The 25,870-nt window shown below is 43.1% G+C and overlaps 1 protein-coding gene across 2 annotated transcripts in view; it reads left to right on the top strand.

The window, feature by feature from the left end:
* LOC311130104 (regulator of G-protein signaling 7-like) overlaps positions 1-25,870 on the top strand; it is a gene marked incomplete at both ends in the record, with an annotated part of 119,310 nt that overhangs the window by 81,436 nt on the left and 12,004 nt on the right. For both annotated transcript variants that reach the window (XM_084162780.1, XM_084162781.1), the window contains 13 exons: positions 1,759-1,809; positions 7,775-7,881; positions 8,223-8,274; positions 10,896-10,960; positions 11,147-11,223; positions 11,466-11,547; positions 12,700-12,774; positions 12,882-12,980; positions 17,476-17,537; positions 17,935-18,045; positions 18,313-18,438; positions 20,097-20,283; positions 20,478-20,567. In XM_084162780.1, the coding sequence (XP_084018906.1) occupies positions 1,759-1,809; positions 7,775-7,881; positions 8,223-8,274; positions 10,896-10,960; positions 11,147-11,223; positions 11,466-11,547; positions 12,700-12,774; positions 12,882-12,980; positions 17,476-17,537; positions 17,935-18,045; positions 18,313-18,438; positions 20,097-20,283; positions 20,478-20,567 (1,184 nt within the window). The remainder of the gene's footprint in view (positions 1-1,758; positions 1,810-7,774; positions 7,882-8,222; positions 8,275-10,895; positions 10,961-11,146; positions 11,224-11,465; positions 11,548-12,699; positions 12,775-12,881; positions 12,981-17,475; positions 17,538-17,934; positions 18,046-18,312; positions 18,439-20,096; positions 20,284-20,477; positions 20,568-25,870) is intronic.

Genomic DNA, 25,870 nt, shown 5'->3' on the forward strand with positions numbered 1-25,870 from the left:
CTTAGGTCAGTTAGGATCACCACTTTATTTTAAGAATGTGAAATGTCAGATTAATAGTAGAGAGAATGATTTATTTCAGCTTTTATTTCTTTCATCACATTCCCAGTGGGTCAGAAGTTTACATACACTCAATTAGTATTTGGTAGCATTGCTTTTAAATTGTTTAACTTGGGTCAAACGTTTCGGGTAGCCTTCCACAAGCTTCCACAAGCTTCCCAAGCTCCTGACAGAGCTGGTGTAACCGAGTTAGGTTTGTAGGCCTCCTTGCTCGCGCATGCTTTTTCAGTTCTGCCCACAAATGTTCTATAGGATTGAGGTCAGGGCTTTGTGATGGCCACTCCAATACCTTGACTTTGTTGTCCTTAAGCCATTTTGCCCCAACTTTGGAAGTATGCTTGGGGTCATTGTCCATTTGGAAGACCCATTTGCAACCAAGCTTTAACTTCCTGACTGATGTCTTGAGATGTTGCTTCAATATATCCACATACTTTTCCTTCCTCATGATGCCATCTATTTTGTGAAGTGCACCAGTCCCTCCTGCAGCAAAGCACCCCCACAGCATGATGCTGCCACCCTGTGCTTCACGGTAGGGATGGTGTTCTTCGGCTTGCAAGTGCCCCCTTTTTCCTCCAAACATAACGATGGTCATTATGGCCAAAATTTTTGTTTCATCAGACCAGAGGACATTTCTTCAAAAAGTACGATCTTTGTCCCCATGTGCAGTTGCAAACCATAGTCTGGCTTTTTTATGGTGGTTTTGGAGCAGTGGATTCTTCCTTGCTGAGAGGCCTTTCAGGTTATGTCGATATAGGACTCGTTTTACTGTGGATATAGATACTTTCTCCAGCATCTTCACAAGGTCCTTTGCTGTTGTTCTGGGATTGATTTGCACTTTTCGCACCAAAGTACGTTCATCTCTAGGAGACAGAATGCGTCTCCTTCCTGAGTGGTATGACGTCTGCGTGGTCCCATGGTGTTTATACTTGCATACTATTGTTTGTACAGATGAATGTGGTACCTTCAGGCATTTGGAAATTGCTCCCAAGGATGAACCAGACTTGTGGTCTACAATTATTTTTCTGAAGTCTTGGCTGATTTCTTTTGATTTTCCCATGATGTCAAGCAAAGAGGCACTGAGTTTGAAGGTAGGCCTTGAAATACATCCACAGATACACCTCCAATTGAGTCAAATTATGTCAATTAGCCTATCAGAAGCTTCTAAAGCCATGACATCATTTTCTGGAATTTTCCAAGCTGTTTAAAGGCACAGTAAACTTAGTGACCCACTGGAATTGTGATACAGTGAATTATAAGTGAAATAATCTGTCTGTAAATAATTGTTGGAAAAATTACTTGTGTCATGCACAAAGCAGATGTCCTAAACGACTTGCCAAAACTATAGTTTGTTAACAAGAAATGTGTGGAGTGGTTGAAAAACGAGTTTTAATGACGCCAACCTAAGTGTATGTAAACTTCCAACTTCAACTGTAGGTAGAGAACATTGAACAGAACAAGGCTACGTCAATAACTAAATTTGGACAAAAATGCAGATTAAACCTTATAGTCCCAAGCTCTCAAATGGCTGTAATAAAAGCATATTTTTTTAGACTGCCAATTACCCACTCACATGGGTTCTACGTGAGAGGAATTTGCATTTAATGAAGAGGGCCGACTCCAGTCTATCATTTACATCATTATGCTAAAAGGTGCTGTACAGTATGCTTTGGGTGTATTTATGTATGTCGTTTTCCATTCCAGGTTCTGACATTGTACAGTGGATGATCAAAAACCTGAACATTGAAGATCAAGGTAATGTATGCTTATTAGTGTCCTATTATGTCTTTACTTATGTGACACTAGACATGTGAAAGAGTGAATCATTTACAGTTATGTTACATACACCGCCTTTATTCTTGAGAAGTTCCTTCCATGTTTAACATGTCAATGGCTAATTAGAATCATTGTAACATTACTTGAAAAGTAGCCTAAAGTCAGACTTTGTTTCTCTATGCATACAGTAGCAGTGCTTTTCTAAAGCAATTGATTTGATTATATAACCTAGTAGATGCCATCATGTTAGATCACGTCACTTGAAGGGAACAACATGTTTCAAAAGGTTGGTCATTATCACTTTGCCATGGAGTGAGAGGAGAGGGGAAGCCTTTGAGTGCTGGACAGAAAAAGAATCGGCCTGTCTTCTCTCCCTCAGGCTCCATACCGGCAGAGGTCTGTTGAGACTCTATTGTACTGCCTCGTCTACCTACCTGTTTTCAAAGCACTCAGTTAACAGCTTCACACAAGGCCTGTTCAATAAGACAAGCACAAAGAGCCCTTGCTGTGTGTGTGTTTTCCTATATGTGTGTACATTCTGGTGCGTGCGTTGGTATGGAAGGGTCGATTCACCCGCATTAGTGATTTTTTTTTCACTTTCTAAAACAAAGCTGACTCAACAGTACTCCACAAAGCGCACATGGACTGTGGAGCACTGGAGAACTCTCAAAAGCACTGCAGCCAGGCTGAAATACCTGTGCCTATGCCTCAGCAGAAAACAGGTTCAGACTGAAAAGAGTAGAGCTCTGAGTGAAACCTCTGATTGCTTTGTATTTGTATTTGTATTTATTAGGGATCCCCATTAGCTGCTGCCAAGGCAGCATCTACTCTTCCTGGGGTCCAAACATATTAAAGCACTTACATTACATATAAAACAAAATATAAAACAGTACATCATATGACATTATTACACCACTACCTATCTACAATACAAAATGTTTAATACCACCATACAGCAATATCACAATGTGTGTGTATGCATGTGTCTATACCCTTGTGTGTGTCTCTTCACAGTCCCCGTTGTTCCATAAGGTGTATTTTTACCTGTTTTTTAAAATCTGATTCTTGCATCAGTTACCTTTACTTCAAGAGGAATGATATAGGAATCTCATTGCACTAAGAGCAGGAAATTACACAGAAACACATTTAAGCTTGAGCAAATCTTGTTTGAGTCCCCAATGGTCCTGTAAGGAAAGTTTACATTTGATTACAAATGTTATAGAACACAGTCCCAATACCCCCATTGCAACATTCTAGTACAGAAATGACCTCAAATTAATTATAATCTGCAGAACAGGGTATTCACAAGGACAGTACAGTACATTTTAATGGCTGAGCCATTGTAAAGACAATTACAGGGCATACGAGTAGGTCAAAAAGTCAGACAGCTTTACTTTAGCTAGGGAATAACAACTTGAGGACACTTCCCAAGCCAGACACTAATTTCTATTCCAGTTTAAGAAATAATGTTTTTTATTCTCCTGTTCCATCCTTCTTTTTCCTCTGGAGTTTAGGATATGAATCCGATTAGCCTACAAAGCTGCTGTATACCTCTTAGTTCTAGACACTTTCAACCACAATTGGTGTATATAAATGCATGGTTTAGGACTTATTATTATTATTATTATTATTATTATTATTATTATTATTATTATAAAAAACAATTTTTGGGGGGGTAGATCAGCTTTAATATTGCAGATAGATTGTAACTTCCATCAATGTAATTGTCTGCATCACTTCCAATCCCCCATATGTTTTTTTCTCTCGCAAATATATATATATACATACACATACATACATACATACATACATATACATACATACATACATACATACATACATACATACATACATACATACATACATACATACATACATACATACATACATACATACATACATACATACATACATACATACATACACACACATACACATATAAATATCCTTAAAAAATATATATATATTTCCCTTTATTACTTTCCAACCCCACCACCCCTTCCCTAATTGGAGTAAACTAGTGAACAACAATGCTTAGGCCTCTACTTCCAGCGTATACTTACTATATACATACTTTATGGACACAGTCAATTTTACAATAATTATATTTTGTTTGTTTTTACTCCTGAACTTCCTCTACCCTCAACCTCTCCGATCATTTTCATGATGTCCATCCAGTTTGCTTCTATATGCCATATCTTTCCAACTGTGCTCTTTCACAAAAGCTCTCAACCTATAACCTATATGCTTATTATGGACACAGTATGCTTACATTATTAGTTATCTTGTTGTTATTAGTTGTTGTTAGTTGTTATTAGTCCCATCCTTCAACTCCATTCAACACCACCCATCTATCTCTTAACACCATCCATATTGGATTTCTATTTGCCATATATTTTTCAACTGTACTGTGATATATTACAAAAGTTCTGAACATTTCTATTCTCATTGTTTCTACAGATTGTAAATTGAAAATAAACATTTTTGCTAAAAGTATTATTATATTATTGATCGATTGACTATGACTTTTCAGATCACCCAGTAATGCTTTAGTACTTAGGGCTATGTGCTAACAATCCATAAAGTTGTTAAAAGTTATTTTTGGGGGTGAGTGGAATCGTCTTTAAGCTAGTTTGATATCCACCGTGTCTGAAGCTCTAACCAGACAGTAATATAGATTAATGTGCAAATACACTCTCAGAATGCATGAATATACAGTATGCAATCTGTGTAGCTTCCCTACAGAAGAGACTATCTGTCTCTTTCTGTAATTGCTTTATCTATAACGATTTTGCTGTTTTGATTCAAAACACTGTATCCAAATTGCAGACCTAACAATCTCACACAAGTAGACAATGCATAACATATATCACACACATCCACACGCAAACACACAAATACACTGAAAGGGCACTCACATTTATGAGTAAGCTAAACATACACTACATGACCAAAAGTATGTGGATACTTGCTCGTCGAACATCTCATTCCAAAATCATGGGTATTAGAATGGAGTTGGTCCCCCCTTTGCTGCTATAACAGCCAGTACTCTTCTGGGAAGGCTTTCCACTATATGTTGGAACATTGCTGTGTGGACTTGCTTCCATTCAGCCACAAGAGCATTAGTGAGGTCGGGCTCTGATGTTGGGTGATTAGGCCTGGATCGCAGTCGGCATTCCAATTCATCCCAAAGGTGTTCGATGGGGTTGAGGTCAGTGCTCTGTGCAGGCCAGTCAAGTTCTTTCACACGGATCTCGACAAACCATTTCTGTATGGACCTCGCTTTGTGCAGGGGGCACTGTCATGCTGAAACAGGAAAGGGCCTTCCCCAAACTGTTGCCACAAAGTTGGAAGCACAGAATCGTCTATAATGTCATTGTATGCTGTAGCGTTATTTCCCTTCACTGGAACTAAGGGGCCTAGCCCGAACCATGAAAAACAGCCCCAGACCATTATTCCTCCTCCACCACACTTTACAGTTGCCACTATGTATTGGGGCAGGTAGCGTTCTCCTGGCATCCGCCAAACCCAGATTCGTCCGTCGGACTGCCAGATGGTGAAGCGTGATTCATCACTCCAGAGAACGCGTTTCCACTGCTCCAGTGTCCAATGACGGCGAGCTTTACACCACTCCAGCCGATGCTTGGCATTGCGCATGGTGATTTAAGGCTTGTGTGCGGCTCCTCGGCCATTGAAACCCATTTCATGAAGCTCCTGACGAACAGTTACAGTGAGGGAAAAAAGTATTTGATCCCCTGCTGATTTTGTACGTTTGCCCACTGACAAAGACATGATCAGTCTATAATTTTAATGGTAGGTTTATTTAAACAGTGAGATACAGAATAACAACAAAAAAATCCAGAAAAATGCATTTAAAAATTTTTATAAATTGATTTGCATTTTACTGAGGGAAATAAGTATTTGACCCCTCTGCAAAACATGACTTAGTACTTGGTGGCAAAACCCTTGTTGGCAATCACAGAGGTCAGACTTTTATTGTAGTTGGCCACCAGGTTTGCACACATCTCAGGAGGGATTTTGTCCCACTCCTCTTTGCAGATCTTCTCCAAGTCATTAAGGTTTCGAGCCTGACGTTTGGCAACTCGGACCTTCAGCTCCCTCCACAGATTTTCTATGGGATTATGGTCTGGAGACTGGCTAGGCCACTCCAGGACCTTAATGTGCTTCTTCTTGAGCCACTCCTTTGTTGCCTTGGCCGTGTGTTTTGGGCCATTGTCATGCTGGAATACCCATCCACGACCCATTTTCAATGCCCTGGCTGAGGGAAGGAGGTTCTCACCCAAGATTTGATGGTACATGGCCCCGTCCATCGTCCCTTTGATGCGGTAAATTTGTCCTGTCCCCTTAGCAGAAAAACACCCCCAAAGTATAATGTTTCCACCTCCATGTTTGACGGTGGGGATGGTGTTCTTGGGGTCATAGGCAGCATTCCTCCTCCTCCAAACACGGCGAGTTGAGTTGATGGTAAAGAGCTCGATTTTGGTCTCATCTGACCACAACACTTTCACCCAGTTCTCCTCTGAATCATTCAGATGTTCATTGGCAAACTTCAGACGGGCCTGTATATGTGCTTTCTTGAGCAGAGGGACCTTGCGGGCACTGCAGGATTTCAGTCCTTCACGGCGTAGTGTGTTACCAATTGTTTTCTTGGTGACTATGCTCCCAGCTGCCTTGAGATCATTGACAAGATCCTCCCGTGTAGTTCTGGGCTGATTCCTCACCGTTCTCATGATCATTGCAACAAGTTCTCACGAATAATCGCACCAACTGTTCCAGCCTTGTGTAGGTCTACAATCTTGTCCCTGACATCCTTGGAGAGCTCTTTGGTCTTGGCCATGGTGGAGAGTTTGGAATCTGATTGATTGATTGCTTCTGTGGACAGGTGTCTTTTATACAGGTAACAAGCTGAGATTAGGAGCACTCCCTTTAAGAGTGTGCTCCTAATCTCAGCTCGTTACCTGTATAAAATACACCTGGGAGCCAGAAATCTTTCTGATTGAGAGGGGGTCAAATTCTTATTTCCCTCATTAAAATGCAAATCAATGTATAACATTTTTGACATACGTTTTTCTGGATGTTTTTGTTGTTATTCTGTCTCTCACTGTTCAAATAAACCTACCATTAAAATCATAGACCTATCATGTCTTTGTCAGTGGGCAAACGTAAAAAATCAGCAGGGGATCAAATACTTTTTTCCCTCACTGTATTGTGCTGACGTTGCTTCCAGAGGTAGTTTGGAACTCTGTAGTCAGTGTTGCAACCGAGGACAGACTATTTTTACGCGCTTCAGCGCACTGCGGTCCCGTTCTGTGAGCTTGTGTGGCCTACCACTTCGTGACTGAGCCGTTGCTGCTTCTAGACGTTTCCACTTCACAATAACAGAACTTACAGTTGACCGGGGCTGCTCTAGCAGGGCAGACATTTGACGAAAGGTGGCATCCTATGACGGTGCCACTTTGAAAGTCACTGAGCTCTTCAGTAAGGCCATTCTACTGCCAATGTCTGTCTATGGAGATTGCATGGCTGTGTGCTCGATTTTATAAACCTGTCAGCAATGGGTGTGGCTGAAAAAGCAGAATCCAGTAATTTGATGGGGTGTCCATTTTGTATCTATAGTGTATCTTTAAACATTAATCAGTGATCATTTCTTAATGCATAGCTGAGTCTTACACACATTCTAGATACAGAGAGACAAAGTGGAAATATTGATAGAAATATAATGTGTTTCTTTTTACATTAGGAGGGGTGACAGGGATATGGCATATGAGGTCAGAATTACCTTTGAGGCCGTCCCTAACGGTACTATGCTGACCTCATATGCCATACCCCGGTGTAGGGGGGAAGTGGGATGTGTCAAAGGGGACAATGGGAATATTAGGGGTGCTGTGGTGGAAAATGATATGATGTTGTTTGTGTTGTCCAGTGGAGGCCCTTCACCTAGGGACCCTGATGGCTGCCCATGGCTACTTCTTCCCTATCTCAGACCATGTACTCACACTCAAAGATGACGGCACTTTTTACAGGTTTCAGGTACAGTGAATCTATAGGCTGTATGGCTCTTTTGTGTACTATAATGTACTCCTACTGTCTACTTTACCTCATCCAATCCATATCAGACCACACAGGGAGGACTCAATCCATATGTCTTTGTTGAGTGCTTATCCTTTGGGACTTACATTACTATATATTTGACCCTTAATCCATTTATATTGCTGGATGTTTTACCGAGGCAACTAAAGTGCCTCGCTCAAGGGCCTAACAGGAATTTTAGCCAAGCATCTCAGTTCTTAGATCAGTTCTTAGATAAAGGTGTCTCAGTTCTTTAGCTGCCTTGTCCCTCACTCTTTTCTTCTCACAATCGCTCTTCTCAGACCCCCTACTTCTGGCCATCAAACTGCTGGGAGCCAGAAAATACAGACTATGGTAAGAGCCTTAGCAGAAGTGAATAGTATTACACAATGGAAGGTTGTACGGTGCATTGAATGTAACCATCAGCATGATAATATCAAAATAGATTTTGGTCTACTTTCAATCCGTAGCACGGAAGATCTGTAGCACGGAAGATCCGCCTTAAAGCGTGATTGGAATTTAAATGTAATTTTCGATTGCGCCTTCATATTTTTATTTTATTTCACCTTTATTTAACCAGGTAGGCCAATTGAGAACAAGTTCTCATTTACAACTGCGACCTGGCCAAGATAAAGCAAAGCAGTGCGATAAAAACAACAACACAGTGTGTTACACATGGGATAAACAAAAACATACAGTCAATAACACAATAGAAAATCTATATACAGTGTGTGCAAATGTAGTAAGTTATGGAGGTAAGGCAATAAATAGGCCATAGTGCAAAATAATTACAATGCAGCGTTTACCATGAATGCAGTCCCCGCGAACGCGGGAACATTGCCTTTAAATTTCAATTGCGCTATATCATGGATCTTCAACGCTTCGGATGAATGTAGGCACAAATTTGTATAGCATCTGACATGCTGTATATTGTAGCCCAAATGCTCTGGCTTAGTAGAAGAAAACAGAACCATGAATTGGGTTTAATGGAAAAGATAAGGTTATGTTAATTTGAGTCTTATTTTGTATGTGAGTTGCAAGAATCGCACCAGCCATATAGATAGCCGTTTGCATCCCCAAAGCAGCTCTTTGATTCATCCCTATTGTTTTTGTTGAAGTGCTGATTACAGTTGAAGTCAGAAGTTTACATACACCTTAGCCAAATACATTTAAACTCAGTTTTTCACAATTCCTGACATTTAATCCTAGGTCAGTTAGAATTAGCACTTTATTTTAAGAATGTGAAATGTCAGAATAATAGTAGAGAGAATGATTTATTTCAGCTTTTAGTTCTTTCATCACATTCCCAGTGGGTCAGAAGTTTACATACACTAAATTAGTATTTGGTAGCATTGCCTTTAAATTGTTTAACTTGGGTCAAACGTTTCAGGTAGCCTTCCACAAGCTTCCCACAATAAGTTGGGTGAAATTTGGCCCATTCCTCCTGACAGAGCTGGTGTAACTGAGTCAGCTTTGTAGGCCTCCTTGCTCGCACACGCTTTTTCAGTTCTGCCCACACATTTTCTATAGGATTGAGGTCAGGGCTTTGTGATGGCCACTCCAATACCTTGACTTTGTTATCCTTAAGCCATTTTGCCCCAACATTGGAAGTATGCTTGGGGTCATTGTCCATTTGGAAGATCCATTTGCGACCAAGCTTTAACTTCCTGACTGATGTCTTGAGATGTAATCCACATAATTTTCCTTCCTCATGATGCCATCTATTTTGTGAAGTGCACCAGTCCCTCCTGCAGCAAAGCACCCCCACAGCATGATGCTGCCACCCCGTGCTTCACGGTTGGGATGGTGTTCTTGGGCTTGCAAATTCCCCCTTTTTCCTCCAAACATAACGATGGTCATTATGGCCAAACAGTTTTCTTTTTCTTTCATCAGACCAGAGGATATTTCTCCAAAAAGTACGGTCTTTGTCCCCATGTGCAGTTGCAAACCGTAGTCTGGTTTTTTATGGCGGTTTTGGAGCAGTGGCTTCTTCCTTGCTGAGCGGCCTTTCAGGTTATGTCGCTATATGACTCATTTTACTGTGGCTATAGATACTTTTGTACCTGTTTCCTCCAGCATCTTCACAAGGTCCTTTGCTGTTCTGGGATTGATTTGCACTTTTCGCACCAAAGTACGTTAATCTCTAGGAGACAGAACGCATCTCCTTCCTGAGCGGTATGACGTCTGCATGGTCCCATGGTGTTTATACTTTAAACCTATTGTTTGTACAGATGAACGTGGTACCTTCAGGCGTTTGGAAATTGCTCCCAAGGATGAACCAGACTTGTGGAGGTCTACAATCTTTTTTCTGAGGTCTTGGCTGATTTCATTTGATTTTCCCATGATGTCAAGGAAAGAGGCACTGAGTTTGAAGGTAGGCCTTGAAATACATCCTCAGGTACACCTCCAATTGACTCAAATGATGTCAATTAGCTTAACAGAAGCTTCTAAAGCCATGACATCATTTTGTCATAAAGGCACAGTCAACTTTGTAAACTTCTGACCCACTGGAATTGTGATACGGGATGTCATGCCATAGCATGAATACACGTACAGGGGTAATGGAATACTGGAATCTCTCCAGATGTTCAGTGTAGAGAGGGATAGAGGGTTGGAGTAATAGAGTGATGGAATGGGAGGGAAGGTGTTTCCATCCAAGTCCCTGTTCATTTTCACAGACGTGCTATGGTTATTGACCTGTGTGACTTACAGGCTAGTTTAGATTGGCCGTTGAGTGGTTTTGGTAAACAGGTTAGGACCAGTTAAGGATGTTGTTAAGGCGCATTAACAAGCCACATTGTACTCTGGTCATAGGGAATGACTTTTCCACAGGCATCTCAATGTTGTGGCCTAGTCTGCAGCTGTTGCAGAAGGGGTTTGGCAAAGTAAAACTTGATCAACAGCCAGCATCTGGTCAACAGTAGTTTTCTCTGTTTTCTGATACGTTTGTTCTTCCTATTTGTTCTGTCTCTCAGCTGTTTACCTGTGCAAAAGAACAATGCAAAACAAAGCTCGTCTGGAGCTGGCAGACTATGAGGCGGTAAGATGTCTTCTCTGTTCATATCGTCATTCTCTCTTTATTATGTTAGCACTAGAGTAATTAACGTTGATATCAGCCTGATTTGTGTCCTCACAGTGAAAGCCTTTTGTTCTGTTGGTATTATTGTGTTATTATATTATGTCATGGGATAACTGTCTGGATTTTGTATGATTATTGTTGTTTCAGGAGAGCTTAGCGAGGCTACAGAGAGCATTTGCCAGAAAATGGGAGTTCATATTTATGCAAGCAGAAGCACAAGCAAAGTACGTTTCCAAATGAAACTAATGTAGTACTGTATGCGTTGATGAATGTTAAGTTGATCACCACAATCCTCCTCATTATAACGGATATGCCCTCATCTCTAACTACCACTTCTCATCAGTTTCCTAATAACACCACATTTTAGGCCAGGGGAAGTGGCAAAGAAAAAACATAAATAATTACACAAAATATGTTTTTCGTAAAAGACCAAAAAAGTAATTGCCTGTACTGTGTATCTCCTCAGAGTTGACAAGAAAAGAGATAAGATTGAGAGGAAAATTCTCGATAGTCAAGAAAGAGCATTTTGGGATGTGCACAGACCTGTGGTGAGTTTATTGTTATTTTAAAATCTCATGCTACAAGAGTCACACTATTTCCATAACATAACATCTAGCTACAGTATTTGGGCAAATTTTCCACTGCAGCATACAGCTAACTGGAGGCTAAGTGCTCAAATTAAATCTGTATCGCTGAAGTTCAGCGCTGTAGCACGATTAAAATGTAAAGTGAATTTCCTATTGAGCCGACATATGCAGCGTTTACCGTGAATGCAGACTCCGCGTACTAGCCTTAAAATGTAATTGCGCTATAGCGCTGAACTTCCACGATAGGGATTGAATCGAGTAAACTTAGTATTCATTTGTGCAATATTGTTGTGTATTGTCATGCATACATGCTTAGAAATATCCATTGTCAAAAACCTAAGTTGTTCTTATCTTAGAAATTGTATTACTTGGCATGGATTTTATTATTAGATGATTTTTGTAAAATGACAATGAACGTAACCTGTGCTTTTTTCAGTCTACAAAGCAATTTCCTTCACCGTTCAATGCAAATAATGTGATGGGTTTGGATAATAGTCACATTTTCAGAGCTTGGTAAAGGCAGAGCTTTTTCTTTCTTCTTTGTCTGCCGTAATATCTAAATGTTATTACTGTACCGTCAATTCCTCCCAAAGAAAATTCAGCTGCAGCTCTCCAGTGGTCTGTATGACCTCATCATCCATTCAGACACACTTCCTTCTTAGCATTAGCTTCCACTAGGGAATGGATCTGCTTCTCTGGCCATGAACTTAATTGGAAAATAACAGGATCAATTTATGCATTCTCTGAGCATTATAATCAGGTTCCTTTCTGATTTCACAGCAGCCTTGTCAAACCACTTAACCACTGTGGTCCTGGAGGATGCCTTGATTGTACCCCTTGTTTAATCATACAGGACGTACAGACAATATGTTTTATTTCTCAGTGATACATTGATTCTTTAAAAATGTTGTTAGAATTTTTACATTAATATTTCACTAGACCATGTTTGACTGCGCATGTAGAAAGGTGCAATAGAAGAAGCTGGCTATGGTTTGCTGGGTTCACTAAACAGTCCTACCTGAGCTGCTAGTGAATCAATAAGAAGAAGCAGAGAATGCTCTCTGAAGGTCTTTATTTTATTCATTCATACTGTTCATTTCTGTTGCTCTCCAGCCCGGATGTGTAAACACAACAGAAGTTGACATAAAGAAGTCCTCCAGAATGAAAAACCCCCACAAGACAAGAAAGGTTAGAGCGTCCTATAAATCCATTACTTCTGAATAACAGGTCAGCTGAAAACACTGTTGTTTGAGTTTGACTTTGGTGGGTTCTGTTTGATTGTATCTCTGCCTCAGTCTGTATATGGGCCTCAGAATGATGTGCGCAACCACAGCCCCACCCACACCCCTGCCCCAGAGGCCAAGCCGGCCACAGAGGAGGAGCTACAGGACCAGGTAATGTAGAGGGTGCTGCACTGCCTGGGTGGTTTTCTCTTGCATTGCAAGAATGTACACTACCGTTCAAAAGTTTGGGGTCACTTAGAAATGTCCTTGTTTTCGAAAGAAAAGCATTTTTTTTTATCAGAAATACAGTGTAGACATTGTTAATGTTGTAAATGGCTATTGTAGCTGGAAACGGCTGATTTTTTATGGAATATCTACATAGGCGTACAGAGGCCCATTATCAGCAACCATCAGTCCTGTGTTCCAATGGCACATTGTGTTTGCTAATCCAAGTTGATCATTTTAAAAGGCTAATTGATCATTAGAAAACCCTTTTGCAATTATGTTAGCACAGCTGAAAACTGTTGTGCTGATTAAAGAAGCAATACAACTGGCCTTCTTGAGACTAGTTGAGTATCACCAGTCTCAACATCAAAAGTGAAGAGGCGACTCCGGGATGCTGACCTTCTAGGCAGAATTGCAAAGAAAAAGCCATATCTCAGACTGCCCATCTTAATCTTTTCTTTTTATTGGCTAGTCTGAGATATGGATTTTTCTTTGCAACTCTGCTTAGAAGGTCAGCAACCCGGAGTCGCCTCTTCAGTGTTGACGTTGAGACTGGTGTTTTAATGGTACTATTTAATGAAGCTGCCAGTTGAGGACCTGTGAGGCATCTGTTTCTCAAACTAAACACTCTAATGTATTTGTCCTCTTGCTCAGTTGTGCACCAGGGCCTCCTACTCCTCTTTCTATTCTGGTTAGAGCCAGTTTATGCTGTTCTGTGAAGGGAGTAGGACACAGCCTTGTACGAGATCTTCAGTTTCTTGGCAATTTCTCGCATTGAATAGCCTTCATTTCTCAGAACAAGAATAGACTGACGAGTTTCAGAAGAAAGTTATTTGTTTCTGGCCATTTTGAGCCTGTAATCGAACCCACAATTGCTGATGCTCCAGATACTCAACTAGTCTTAAGAAGGCCAGTTTTATTGCTTCTTTAATCAGCACAACAGTTTTCAGCTGTGCTAACATAATTGCAAAAGGGTTTTCTAATGATCAATTAGCCTTTTAAAATGATCAACTTGGATTAGCAAACACAACGTGCCATTAGAACACAGGATTGATGGTTGCTGATAATGGGCCTCTGTACGCCTATGTACAGTGCCTTGCAAAAGTATTCATCCCCCTTGGCATTTTTCCTATTTTGTTGCATTACAACCTGTAATTTAAATAGATTTTTATTTGGATTTCATGTAAAGGACATAGACAAAATAGTCCAAATTGGTGAAGTGAAATTCAAAAAATAAATTACGGAAAAGTGGTGCGTCCATATGTATTCACCCCCTTTGCTATGAAGCCCCTAAATAAGATCTGGTGCAACCAATTACCTTCAGACGTCACATAATTAGTTAAATAAAGTCCACCTGTGTGCAAGTGTCACATGATCTCAGTATACAGTGGGGAAAAAAAGTATTTAGTCAGCCACCAATTGTGCAAGTTCTCCCACTTAAAAAGATGAGAGAGGCCTGTAATTTTCATCATAGGTACACGTCAACTATGACAGACAAATTGAGAAAGAAAATTCCAGAAAATCACATTGTAGGATTTTTTATGAATTTATTTGCAAATTATGGTGGAAAATAAGTATTTGGTCAATAACAAAAGTTTCTCAATACTTTGTTATATACCCTTTGTTGGCAATGACACAGGTCAAACGTTTTCTGTAAGTCTTCACAAGGTTTCACACACTGTTGCTGGTATTTTGGCCCATTCCTCCATGCAGATCTCCTCTAGAGCAGTGGTGTTTTGGGGCTGTCGCTGGGCAACACGGACTTTCAACTCCCTCCAAAGATTTTCTATGGGGTTGAGATCTGGAGACTGGCTAGGCCACTCCAGGACCTTGAAATGCTTCTTACGAAGCCACTCCTTCGTTGCCCGGGCAGTGTGTTTGGGATCATTGTCATGCTGAAAGACCCAGCCACGTTTCATCTTCAATGCCCTTGCTGATGGAAGGAGGTTTTCACTCAAAATCTCACGATACATGGCCCCATTCATTCTTTCCTTTACACGGATCAGTCATCCTGGTCCCTTTGCAGAAAAACAGCCAAAAAGCATGATGTTTCCACCCCCATGCTTCACAGTGGGTATGGTGTTCTTTGGATGCAACTCAGCATTCTTTGTCCTCCAAACACGACGAGTTGAGTTTTTACCAAAAAGTTATATTTTGGTTTCATCTGACCATATGACATTCTCCCAATCCTCTTCTGGATCATCCAAATGCACTCTAGCAAACTTCAGACGGGCCTGGACATGTACTGGCTTAAGCAGGGGGACACGTCTGGCACTGCAGGATTTGAGTCCCTGGCGGCGTAGTGTTTTACTGATGGTAGGCTTTTTTACTTTGGTCCCAGCTCTCTGCAGGTCATTCACTAGGTCCCCCCGTGTGGTTCTGGGATTTTTGCTCACCGTTCTTGTGATCATTTTGACCCCACGGGGTGAGATCTTGCGTGGAGCCCCAGATCGAGGGAGATTATCAGTGGTCCTGTATGTATTCCATTTCCTAATAATTGCTCCCACAGTTGATTTCTTCAAACCAAGCTGCTTACCTATTGCAGATTCAGTCTTCCCAGCCTGGTGCAGGTCTACAATTTTGTTTCTGGTGTCCTTTGATAGCTCTTTGGTCTTGGCCATAGTGGAGTTTGGAGTGTGACTGTTTGAGGTTGTGGACAGGTGTCTTTTATACTGATAACAAGTTCAAACAGGTGCTATTAATACAGGTAACGAGTGGAGGACAGATGAGCCTCTTAAATAAGAAGTTACAGGTCTGTGAGAGCCAGAAATCTTGCTTGTTTGTAGGTGACCAAATACTTATTTTCCACCATATTTGCAAATAAATTCATTAAAAATCCTACAATGTGATTTTCTGGATTTTCTTTTCTCAATTTGTCTGTCATAGTTGACGTGTACCTATGATGAAAATTACAGGCCTCTCTCATCTTTTTAAGTGGGAGAACTTGCACAATTGGTCGCTGACTAAATACTTTTTCCCCCCACTGTATTTACACCTGTTCTGAAAGGCCCCAGAGTCTGCAACACCACTAAGCAAGGGGCACCACCAAGCAAGCGGCACCATGAAGACCAAGGAGCTCTCCAAACAGGTCAGGGACAAAGTTGTGGCGAAGTACAGGTCAGGGTTGGGTTATAAAAAAATATCAGAAACTTTGAACATGCCACGGAGCACCATTTAAATCCATTATAAAAAATGGAAAGAACATGGCACCACAACAAACCTGCCAAGAGAGGGCTGCCCACCAAAACTCACGGACCAGGCAAGGAGGGCATTAATCAGAGACCAAAGATAACCCTGAAGGAGCTGCAAAGCTCCACAGCGAAGATTGGAGTATCTGTCCATAGGACCACTTTAAGCCATACACTCCACAGAGCTGGGCTTTATGGAAGAGTGGCCAGAAAAAAGCCATTGCTTAAAGAAAAAAAATATGCAAACGTTTGGTGATCGCCAAAAGGCATGTGGGAGACTCCCCAAACATATTGAAGAAGGTACTCTTGTCAGATGAGACTAAAATTGAGCTTTTTGGCCATCAAGGAAAACGCTATGTCTTGCGCAAACCCAACACCTCTCATCACCCCGAGAACACCATCACCATGTTTTTTATCGGCAGGGACTGGGAAACTGGTCAGAATTGAATGAATGATGGATGGCGCTAAATATAGGGAAATACTTGAGGGAAACTTGTTTCAGTCTTCCAGAGATTTGAGACTTGGACGGAGGTTCACCTTCCAGCAGGACAATGACCCTAAGCATACTGCTAAAGCAACACTCAAGTGGTTTAAGGGGAAACATTTACATGTCTTGGAATGGCCTAGTCAAAGCCCAGACCTTAATCCAATTGAAAATCTGTGGTATGACTTAAAGATTGCTGTACACCAGCGGAACCCATCCAACTTGAAGGAGCTGGAGCAGTTTTGCCTTGAAGAATAGGCAAAAATCCCAGTGGCTAGATGTGCCAAGCTTATAGAGACATACCCCAAGAGACTTGCAGCTGTAATTGCTGCAAAATGTGGCTCTACAAAGTATTGACTTTGGAGGGGGTGAATAGTTCTGCACGCTCAATATTTTTTTGTCTTATTTCTTGCTTGTTTCACACAACAAAAAAATGGCATCTTCAAAGTGGTAGGCATGTTGTGTAAATCAAATGATACAAACCCCCCAAAAAATCAATTTTAATTCCAGATTGTAAGGCAACAAAATAGGAAAAATGCCAAAGGGGGTGAATACGTTTACAACATTAACAATTTCTTCCCTGTATTTCTGATCAATTTGATGTTATTTTAATGGACAAGAAAATTGCTTTTCTTTCGAAAACAAGGACATTTCTAAGCGACCCCAAACTTTTGAACGGTATTGTATGTTTGGAACGAAAAGTTTTTTCCAAATGTACACTTATGGTTTCCAGAAATTCACAAAATATTGTTTCCCCTTGTTGTTCCAGATCACTTATTGGGGAGGGCAATTAGACAGACATCGACTGAAAATGTCCAAAGTGGCCGAGAGGTGAGCTAAATTCTCTGTCTCTTCATTCTCCCCCCACTGATCCGTTGTTGAACTCTTTAATGCTTATTGTAGCCAGTAATTAAGAGCTTAGACAACCTTGAAAAATGTTTAGTCCAAACAATACCGGCTGTGTATCATCAGCACTAAGGCTATTTGTCATTTCCTGTGCCGTAACACTGAACAGAGTGTAGATTCCCATCCTTAGTTGCCTGGGTTACTCACTATTGTGTTAAAGCAAAGACACTAGATTACTTCACTTCCTGCTATCTTCGAAGGTCAAATACTGTATAGCACTGCTCTTAGTCATATCCTGAGTTCCCCAGGCGGCATGATACATTGTCACCTTTTCTGTCCACTGTACCTGACTGATCTGAATAGTTTGTTTTCTTTCTCCCAGTTTGTTGGCCTATACAGAGCAGTATGTGGAATACGACCCCTTCATCACACCAACCGACCCCTCCAACCCCTGGATCTCAGACGACACCACAGTGTGGGAGCTGGAGGCCAGGTGTGTCTTCTTGGACTGTCTTTTTGACTTTTTTTTATCTCTGTGGTTATTCTGTGTTGTTTTACACGGGTACAAGTATTATGTGTGGTACCAGTAAATGCTTTGTAAGTTGCTCTGCTGCAAACCATCTCCTGAGGGATGTCAGGTAATAATAAAATGATTTGTAACTGTATAGTGTGTACTGTTTACTGTACTGTGTACTGTTAAATGTTCACAGAGGTTTCCCTTTATACACTGTGTTGTCTGACTGCGTGTGTCTCTCCTCAGTAAGGAGCCAGGTCAGCAGAGGGTGAAGAGGTGGGCGTTCGGCATCAATGAGGTTCTCAAGGATCAGGTGGGGAGGGAGCAGTTCCTCAAGTTCCTGGAGTCTGAGTTTAGCTCAGAAAACCTTAGGTAGGGGATACAGTGCATACACACACACATAACACACATGCACCCACGTACACCCCCACATGCATACACTCACTTCCTTTCTCTCACACTATCATAATGTATATTTGCATAATCATTTACATTTCCTGTACTCCCTCTGCTGGTACTTCTCTGAACTGTTTTGCCCAGAGGTAATATTTAGGTCAATCTGGTAATGTAACTAAGTGAGAGTCGTTATTATATAACTGAGTGAGAGTCAGTTTGACCTAATGACAGCTTTGCACACTCTTGGCATTCTCTCAACCAGCTTCATGAGGTAGTCACCTGGAATGCATTTCAATGAACAGGTGTGCCTTGTTAAAAGTTAATTTGTGGAATTTCTTTCCTTCTTAATGCATTTGAGCCAATCAGTTGTGTTGTGACAAGTTAGGGGTGGTATACAGAAGATAGCCCTATTTGGTAAAAGACCAAGTCCATATTATGGCAAGAACAGCTCAAAAAGCAAAGAGAAACAACAGTCCATCATTACTTTAAGACATGAAGGTCAGTCAATACGGAATATTTCAAGAACTTTGAAATTTTCTTCAAGTGCAGTGGCAAAAACCATCAAGCGCTATGATGAAACTGGCTCTCATGAGGACCGCCACAGGAATGGAAGATCCAGAGTTACCTCTGCTGCAGAGGATAAGTTCATTAGAGTTATCAGCCTCAGAAATTGCAGCCCAAATAAATGCTTCACAGAGTTCAAGTAACAGACACATCTCAACATCAACTGTTCAGAGGAGACTGCGTGAATCAGGCCTTCATGGTCGAATTGCTGCAAATAAATCACTACTAAAGGACACCAATAAGAAGAAGAGACTTGCTTGGGCCAAGAAACACGAGCAATGGACATTAGACAGGTGGAAATCTGTCCTTTGGTCTGATGCGTCCAAATTTGAGATTTTTGGTTCCAACCTCCGTGTCTTTGTGAGACGCAGAGTAGGTGAACGGATGATCTCTGCATGTGAGGTTCCCACCATGAAGCATGGAGGAGGAGGTGTGATGGTGTGAGTGTGCTTTGCTGGTGACACTGTCAGTGATTTATTTAGAATTCAAGGCACACTTAACCAGCATGGCTACCATAGCATTCTGCAGCGATACGCCATCCCATCTGGTTTGTGCTTAGTGGGACTATCATTTGTTTTTCAACAGGACAATGACCCAACACACCTCCAGGCTGTGTAAGGGCTATTTGACCAAGAAGGAGAGTGATGGCGTGCTGCATCAGATGACCTGGCCTACACAATCACCCGACCTCAACCTAATTGAGATGGTTTGGGATGAGTTGGACCGCAGAGTGAAGGAAAAGCAGACAACAAGTGCTCAGCATATGTGGGAACTCCTTCAAGACTAATGGAAAAGCATTCCAGGAGTGTGCATAGCTGTCATCAAGGCAAAGGGTGGCTACTTTGAAGAATCTAAAATCTAAAATATATTTTGATTTGTTTAACACTTTTTTGGTTACTACATGATTCAATATGCGTTATTTCATAGTTTTTATGTTGTCACTATTATTCTACAATGTAGAAAATAGTAAAAATAAAGAAAAACCCTGGAATGAATAGGTGTGTCCAAACTTTTGACTGGTACTGTATATTTTCTTTGTACACACTCACCCCCTGTGTTGTGTCCTGCAGGTTCTGGCTAGCTGTCCAGGAGGTGAAGAAGAGGCCCATCCGGGAGGTCCCGACCCGGGTACAGGAGATCTGGCAGGAGTTCCTGGCCTCTGGAGCTCCCAGTGCCATCAACGTTGACTCTAAGAGCTACGACAAGACCACCCAGAATGTCAAGGACCCTGGACGCTATGCCTTTGAGGACGCACAGGTAACACTGTAATAAAATGTTAGTGAACTTTAGGGTAAACATAGGCATGTTACTGGCTTATGCATCAGCTGGATAAGCTACTGTACAGTTCAGTACATTCATCTGTACAGACAAATTCTGGAACGTTGAATCGTATCAAGGGTTCTTACAACGTGACCATCACTGTGGTTGAACCATTTCCTTATGGTTGACAGGATCACATCTTCAAGCTGATGAAGAGTGACTCCTACAGCCGCTTCATCCGTTCCAGTGCCTATCAGGAGCTGCTACAGGCCAAGAAGAAGGTAAGGTCTTCAAAGCCTTAACCTCCCAGGCTGTCTGCCCTGCTCTTTTCTGCCTGGGGCCTGGAACAATGATATTGGTGCCCCCAGCAGTGAAGGAATAACTAGCAGCATTTTCACATGCCAAGAAAATGCCTCATAAGGTGTCTGACCTGTAAGGATGGTTGTGATGATGGGGAAATTCAAATTATAGTTCCTTCATGATATTCTATGTTTGCTAAATGTGGCTTATCAACCTGGTCTCAGAGCAAAGCGTATTATATTTTTAAATAATCTTTGCCACTCCATTTAGTATGATATGTTACTTTACTTTAGGTTACATTACATTGGCCTACCAATGGAATAGAGGTCATACAATATAATACGAATTGTAGGATGTATAGTATTCTATGTCTTGACCCGTTTAGTATGATGTATTACGTTTGACTGCTTTAGTATGATATATTACTTTAGACTTCTTTAGTATGATATATTACGTTCGACTGCCTTAGTATGATATATTACAATCGACTTCTTTAGTATGATATATTACATTCGACTGCTTTAGTATGATATATTACATTTGACCGCTTTAGTATGATCTGCTACGTTAGGTTAGGGGTTAAGGTTAGGGTTAAGTTTAGGATTAAGAGTTAGGTTAAAGGGTTAAGGTTAGGGTTAGTGGAAGGGTTAGCTAACATGCTAAGTAGTTTTAAATAGCTAAAAAGTACTAAGTAGTTGCAAAGTGCTAAAATGCTAAAGTTGTCCATGATGAGATTCAAACACACAACCTTTAAGTTGCTAGTCGTTTGCATATATGTGACCGACCGCCTTCATTCGGTCTTATGTAGCAAAATTTGAAATTGTGTTTTTTACATTGGATAAAAGTAGAGACACAGAGCTACAAAATGGTACAGTATATAATACACTGCATTTAAGGGAACAATGGGAAAGTAATTCTGCTTTGAAAGTTGATAAACTTGTAATCTCACTTTTGAGAAAATGGCCTTTGAATGTTTTGGTACCTACTGAAGAGCTCTTCTTTGTCTACACTCATTCAGCATCGTTCACACCCACTTTAGCTCAACCCATCTCGTTTCGCTCTTGGAGCGTTCAGAGCGCACACTTGACGCTCTGGCCGATGAGTAGGGTTGATCAGAGCGTTCTGAACTCACAACTGCAGTCAAGCACCCAAGCTAACTGGCTAACATTGGCTAGCTTGCTAGCTACTTCCAGACACAAAATTGGGATTATGGTTCATTGTTTACCTCTGGATAACATGAAAACAGCCTAACCAGCTCTGCTAGGCTGAGTAAAATAGTCAGTGGGGTGATCTCTCAAATGAGAGAACACCCCACTGACCATTTATTCAAATGAGAGAACACCCCACTGACCATTTTACTCAAGTGAGATAACACCCCAATGACCATTTTACTTGCCCTAGCAGAGCTGGTTAGGCTGTTTTCATGTTATCCAGTGCGTTGGTGACTGTAACTGTGCTGCTGGCAACAATTTAATTATGCTTTTTTGCCGACGTTTACTGACCCCGGCCATATTGGATAAAGTAATCCTTCTACCCCCCCCCCCCCCAAAAAAAAAAATATATATATATATAAAAAAATATTTGTAAAGTGGTTATCCCACTGGCTATAGTGTCATGGGCCTCTCACTCCACCGGGTTACCACCTTAATTTTCTTCCACTCTGCTCACCACTCTCTCTACTCAGCCTAACTAGCTCCACCTGTCCCTGCTCTGCTCTGCTCTAATTACTCTGCCAGCTGCGCTGCATTACCCACTACCTCTCCCAGTATTTAAGGCCCTGTCTTTCAGCTCTCCGGTGTCAGATCGTCTGCAAAGCTCACACCCGGAACCTGTTTGCTCGCGCTTCTGGCTCACCCTGGTTTTGTGACCCCGGACCTGCCTGTTTTTTGGATACTCTTCTGCCTCAGGAGATCCAGACCTGCTTCTGCCATTACGACTCTTGACTACTCTTCAATCCCGGTAACTCTGACCAGCCTTCTGCCTTGCTACTACGTATTTTGGATTTCCCTTGAACTGTACTGCTGCCTGGTTTCATTCCGCCCTGTTGTGTCTGTGTCTCCCCCCCCCAGGACTTCTGGACCACCCACCACCGGCTTCATAGGACGCATCGCTGCCACTGGGGGGGGCACAGACCCAGCGCATTGGACGGGATCCCTGTTACCCCTGGAGCCTTCATTCACTCCCTACTTCCCTTTTCCCTTAAGTTTAATAAACTTTCTGGTGTGACGCAATTGTGGTCCTCTGGTCGTCTGTCTGAATCGTGACAGTACGATCTGACCATTATGGACTCAGCGCACACTTTCCCCGACATGGAAACCGATGAGCATGAGCAGCAGTTCCAGCAGCAGCAACAACAACTCGCCATGATCATTCAACTCCTCACCAACCTTACCCCAGCCAGTCTGCCCACCAGCCCAGCCCCCGAGTTACCTGCCCCGGTCATTGCAGCCGCTGCTCCGGAACCCAAGATTGGAAACCCCGAGCGGTTCAACGGCGATTCAACCCAGGTCCGGCCATTCCTGACTAGCTGCCGACTTCAGTTCTCCTTGCAGCCAAGGACCTTCGCCACGGAGGGGGCTAAAGTTGGGTATGCCATCACTCACCTGACGGGCCGAGCTCGACTCTGGGGAACAGCAGAGTTCGAACGTCAAACCCCCGCATGTGCAACCTTCGACCTGTTTGCTGAGGAGATGCTGAAGGTGTTTGACCTGGATTCACCCACCGCAGAGGCGTCTCGTGAACTGTTCAGTATTCGACAAGGCAGACGTACAGTCGCAGACCATTCCATCGACTTCCGAACCCTGGCTAGACGAAGTTCTTGGAACACACCATCGTTGGTGGACGCGTTCTTCCATAGTTTGGCTGACTATATCAAGGACGAGTTGGTCTCCCATGAACTGCCTTCCACTCTTGATGAAGCCATCGCACTGACTGTCAGGATCGACAGAAGGATACAGACCCGTCGTCGTGAGAGGGGGCGCCAAGGTCCACCTACTACCGGCATTCGGAGAGATCCGACTGGGCTCCTGTCATCTACTGCCACTCACCCAGGTCAGCTTGATCAGTCTGAGCCTATGGAGATTGGGCGAGCCTCCCTCACTCCTGCAGAGCGCCAGCGCCGCTTCACCTCAAACCTCTGCCTCTATTGTGGAGGTGATGGACATCGTGTGGTAACCTGCCCTTTAAAGGGCCGAAGCTCACCGGGCATAGGGGGAGTCCGGTTGAGTTCAATGACCATCCAGTCCTCCGACCGCAAACCCCTGCTGCAAGTTCACCTCCGCCTCTCTGACTCAACTCACACCCTGGCTGCTCTGGTGGATTCTGGCGCCGAAGCCAACATAATGGACATCAAGCTGGCACGCCAACTGGGACTGGAGAACCTCCGTTTGACACCTCCTATTCCTGCCCGGGCACTGGACGGACACTTACTCGGATCGGTCACTCATGTCACGGCCCCGGTCTCGATGGGTCTGTCCGGAAACCATCAAGAAACTATCCAGTTTCACCTGCTCCCCTCTCCAGGCCAACCCCTCATCCTGGGTTACCCATGGCTCCGCCGGCACAACCCTCAGCTCGACTGGGTGACCGGGGTGATCAGGGAGTGGGGAGAGGACTGCCACCGAACCTGCCTGCTTGCTGCCGCACTACCCCCTCGGCCAGTACCTACTAACTCCGCTCCTGACCTCTCCAATGTCCCAGAATGCTACCATGGTCTCAGAGAGGTGTTTAACAAAGCAAGAGCCACATCTCTGCCCCCTCACCGACCGTACGACTGTGCCATCGACCTCCTCCCTGGAACAGCTCCTCCAAAGGGTCGTCTTTATTCGTTGTCTGCTCCTGAAAGAAGGTCCATGGAGGACTACATCAATGGCTCTCTGTCCGCAGGATTAATCCGTTCATCTTCATCTCCTGCTGGTGCTGGCTTCTTCTTTGTGGGGAAGAAGGACGGATCTCTTCGCCCCTGCATCGACTACAGGGGACTCAACGACATCACAGTGAAAAACCGTTACCCTCTGCCTCTGCTCACCTCTGCTTTTGAGTTGCTCCAGGGAGCCACTGTTTTTACCAAGTTGGATCTCAGAAACGCTTACCACCTAGTGCGGATCCGGGAGGGAGATGAATGGAAAACCGCATTCAATACACCAACAGGCCACTACGAGTATCTGGTTATGCCTTTTGGCCTCACCAATGCTCCTGCTGTGTTCCAGGCTCTAGTGAATGATGTACTGCGGGACATGTTAAACAAGTTTGTCTTCGTTTACCTGGATGACATCTTAATCTACTCCAGAAACCTGTCTGAACACACCCGCCATGTCCAGCAAGTCCTTCATCGTCTTCTGGAGAATTCCCTCTACGCCAAGGCAGAGAAATGTGAGTTTCACGTCAAGACAGTGGCCTTCCTGGGGTACATAGTGGCAGAGGGAAGTATCCAAATGGATCCTGCCAAAGTATCAGCAGTCACTTCATGGCCAGTTCCGGAGAACAGAAAGAAGCTGCAACAGTTTCTGGGGTTTGCTAACTTCTATAGGAAGTTTATCCGGAACTACAGTACCGTTGCTGCCCCTCTCACTGCTCTAACCAGCACCAAGCAACCCTTCACCTGGACCCCAGCAGCCGACAAAGCCTTCAGTACCCTCAAGGTGAGGTTCACCTCCGCTCCCATCCTCCAGATGCCTGATGTGGACCGGCAATTCATTGTGGAGGTGGACGCCTCGGATGTGGGAGTTGGTGCTGTGATTTCTCAGTGGGCTGCGGAGGATAGGAAGCTCCATCCCTGTGCCTTTTTCTCACGTCGGTTGTCCCCCTCTGAGTGCAATTACGACATAGGGAACCGTGAGCTGCTGGCTGTGAAGCTTGCCTTGGAGGAGTGGCGTCACTGGCTGGAGGGGTCCACCATTCCATTTCTCGTTTGGACCGATCATAAGAACTTGGAGTACATCCGCACGGCCAAACGGTTGAACTCCAGGCAGTCCCGCTGGGCCCTGTTCTTCACCAGGTTTAATTTCACTCTGTCATACCGGCCTGGATCACGCAACACCAAGCCAGACGCCCTCTCCCGTCAATTCCAGAAGGATGACACCCCCTCCAAGGACCCTGTGTCGATTCTGCCAAGTCCCTGCATCGTTGCAGCTCTGACCTGGGCTGTTGAGGAACAGGTGCTGGAGGCTCTCCGTAACCAGCCAGGTCCCAGCACTTGCCCAGCTGACCGCCTTTTTGTCCCCGAAGACCTGAGGTCCCAGGTCGTTCAGTGGGGACATGACTCCCGCCTAGCTTGTCACCCTGG

The sequence above is a fragment of the Coregonus lavaretus genome, assembly GCF_964263955.1.
Source record: "Coregonus lavaretus genome assembly, chromosome: 1".
NCBI lineage: Eukaryota > Metazoa > Chordata > Actinopteri > Salmoniformes > Salmonidae > Coregonus > Coregonus lavaretus.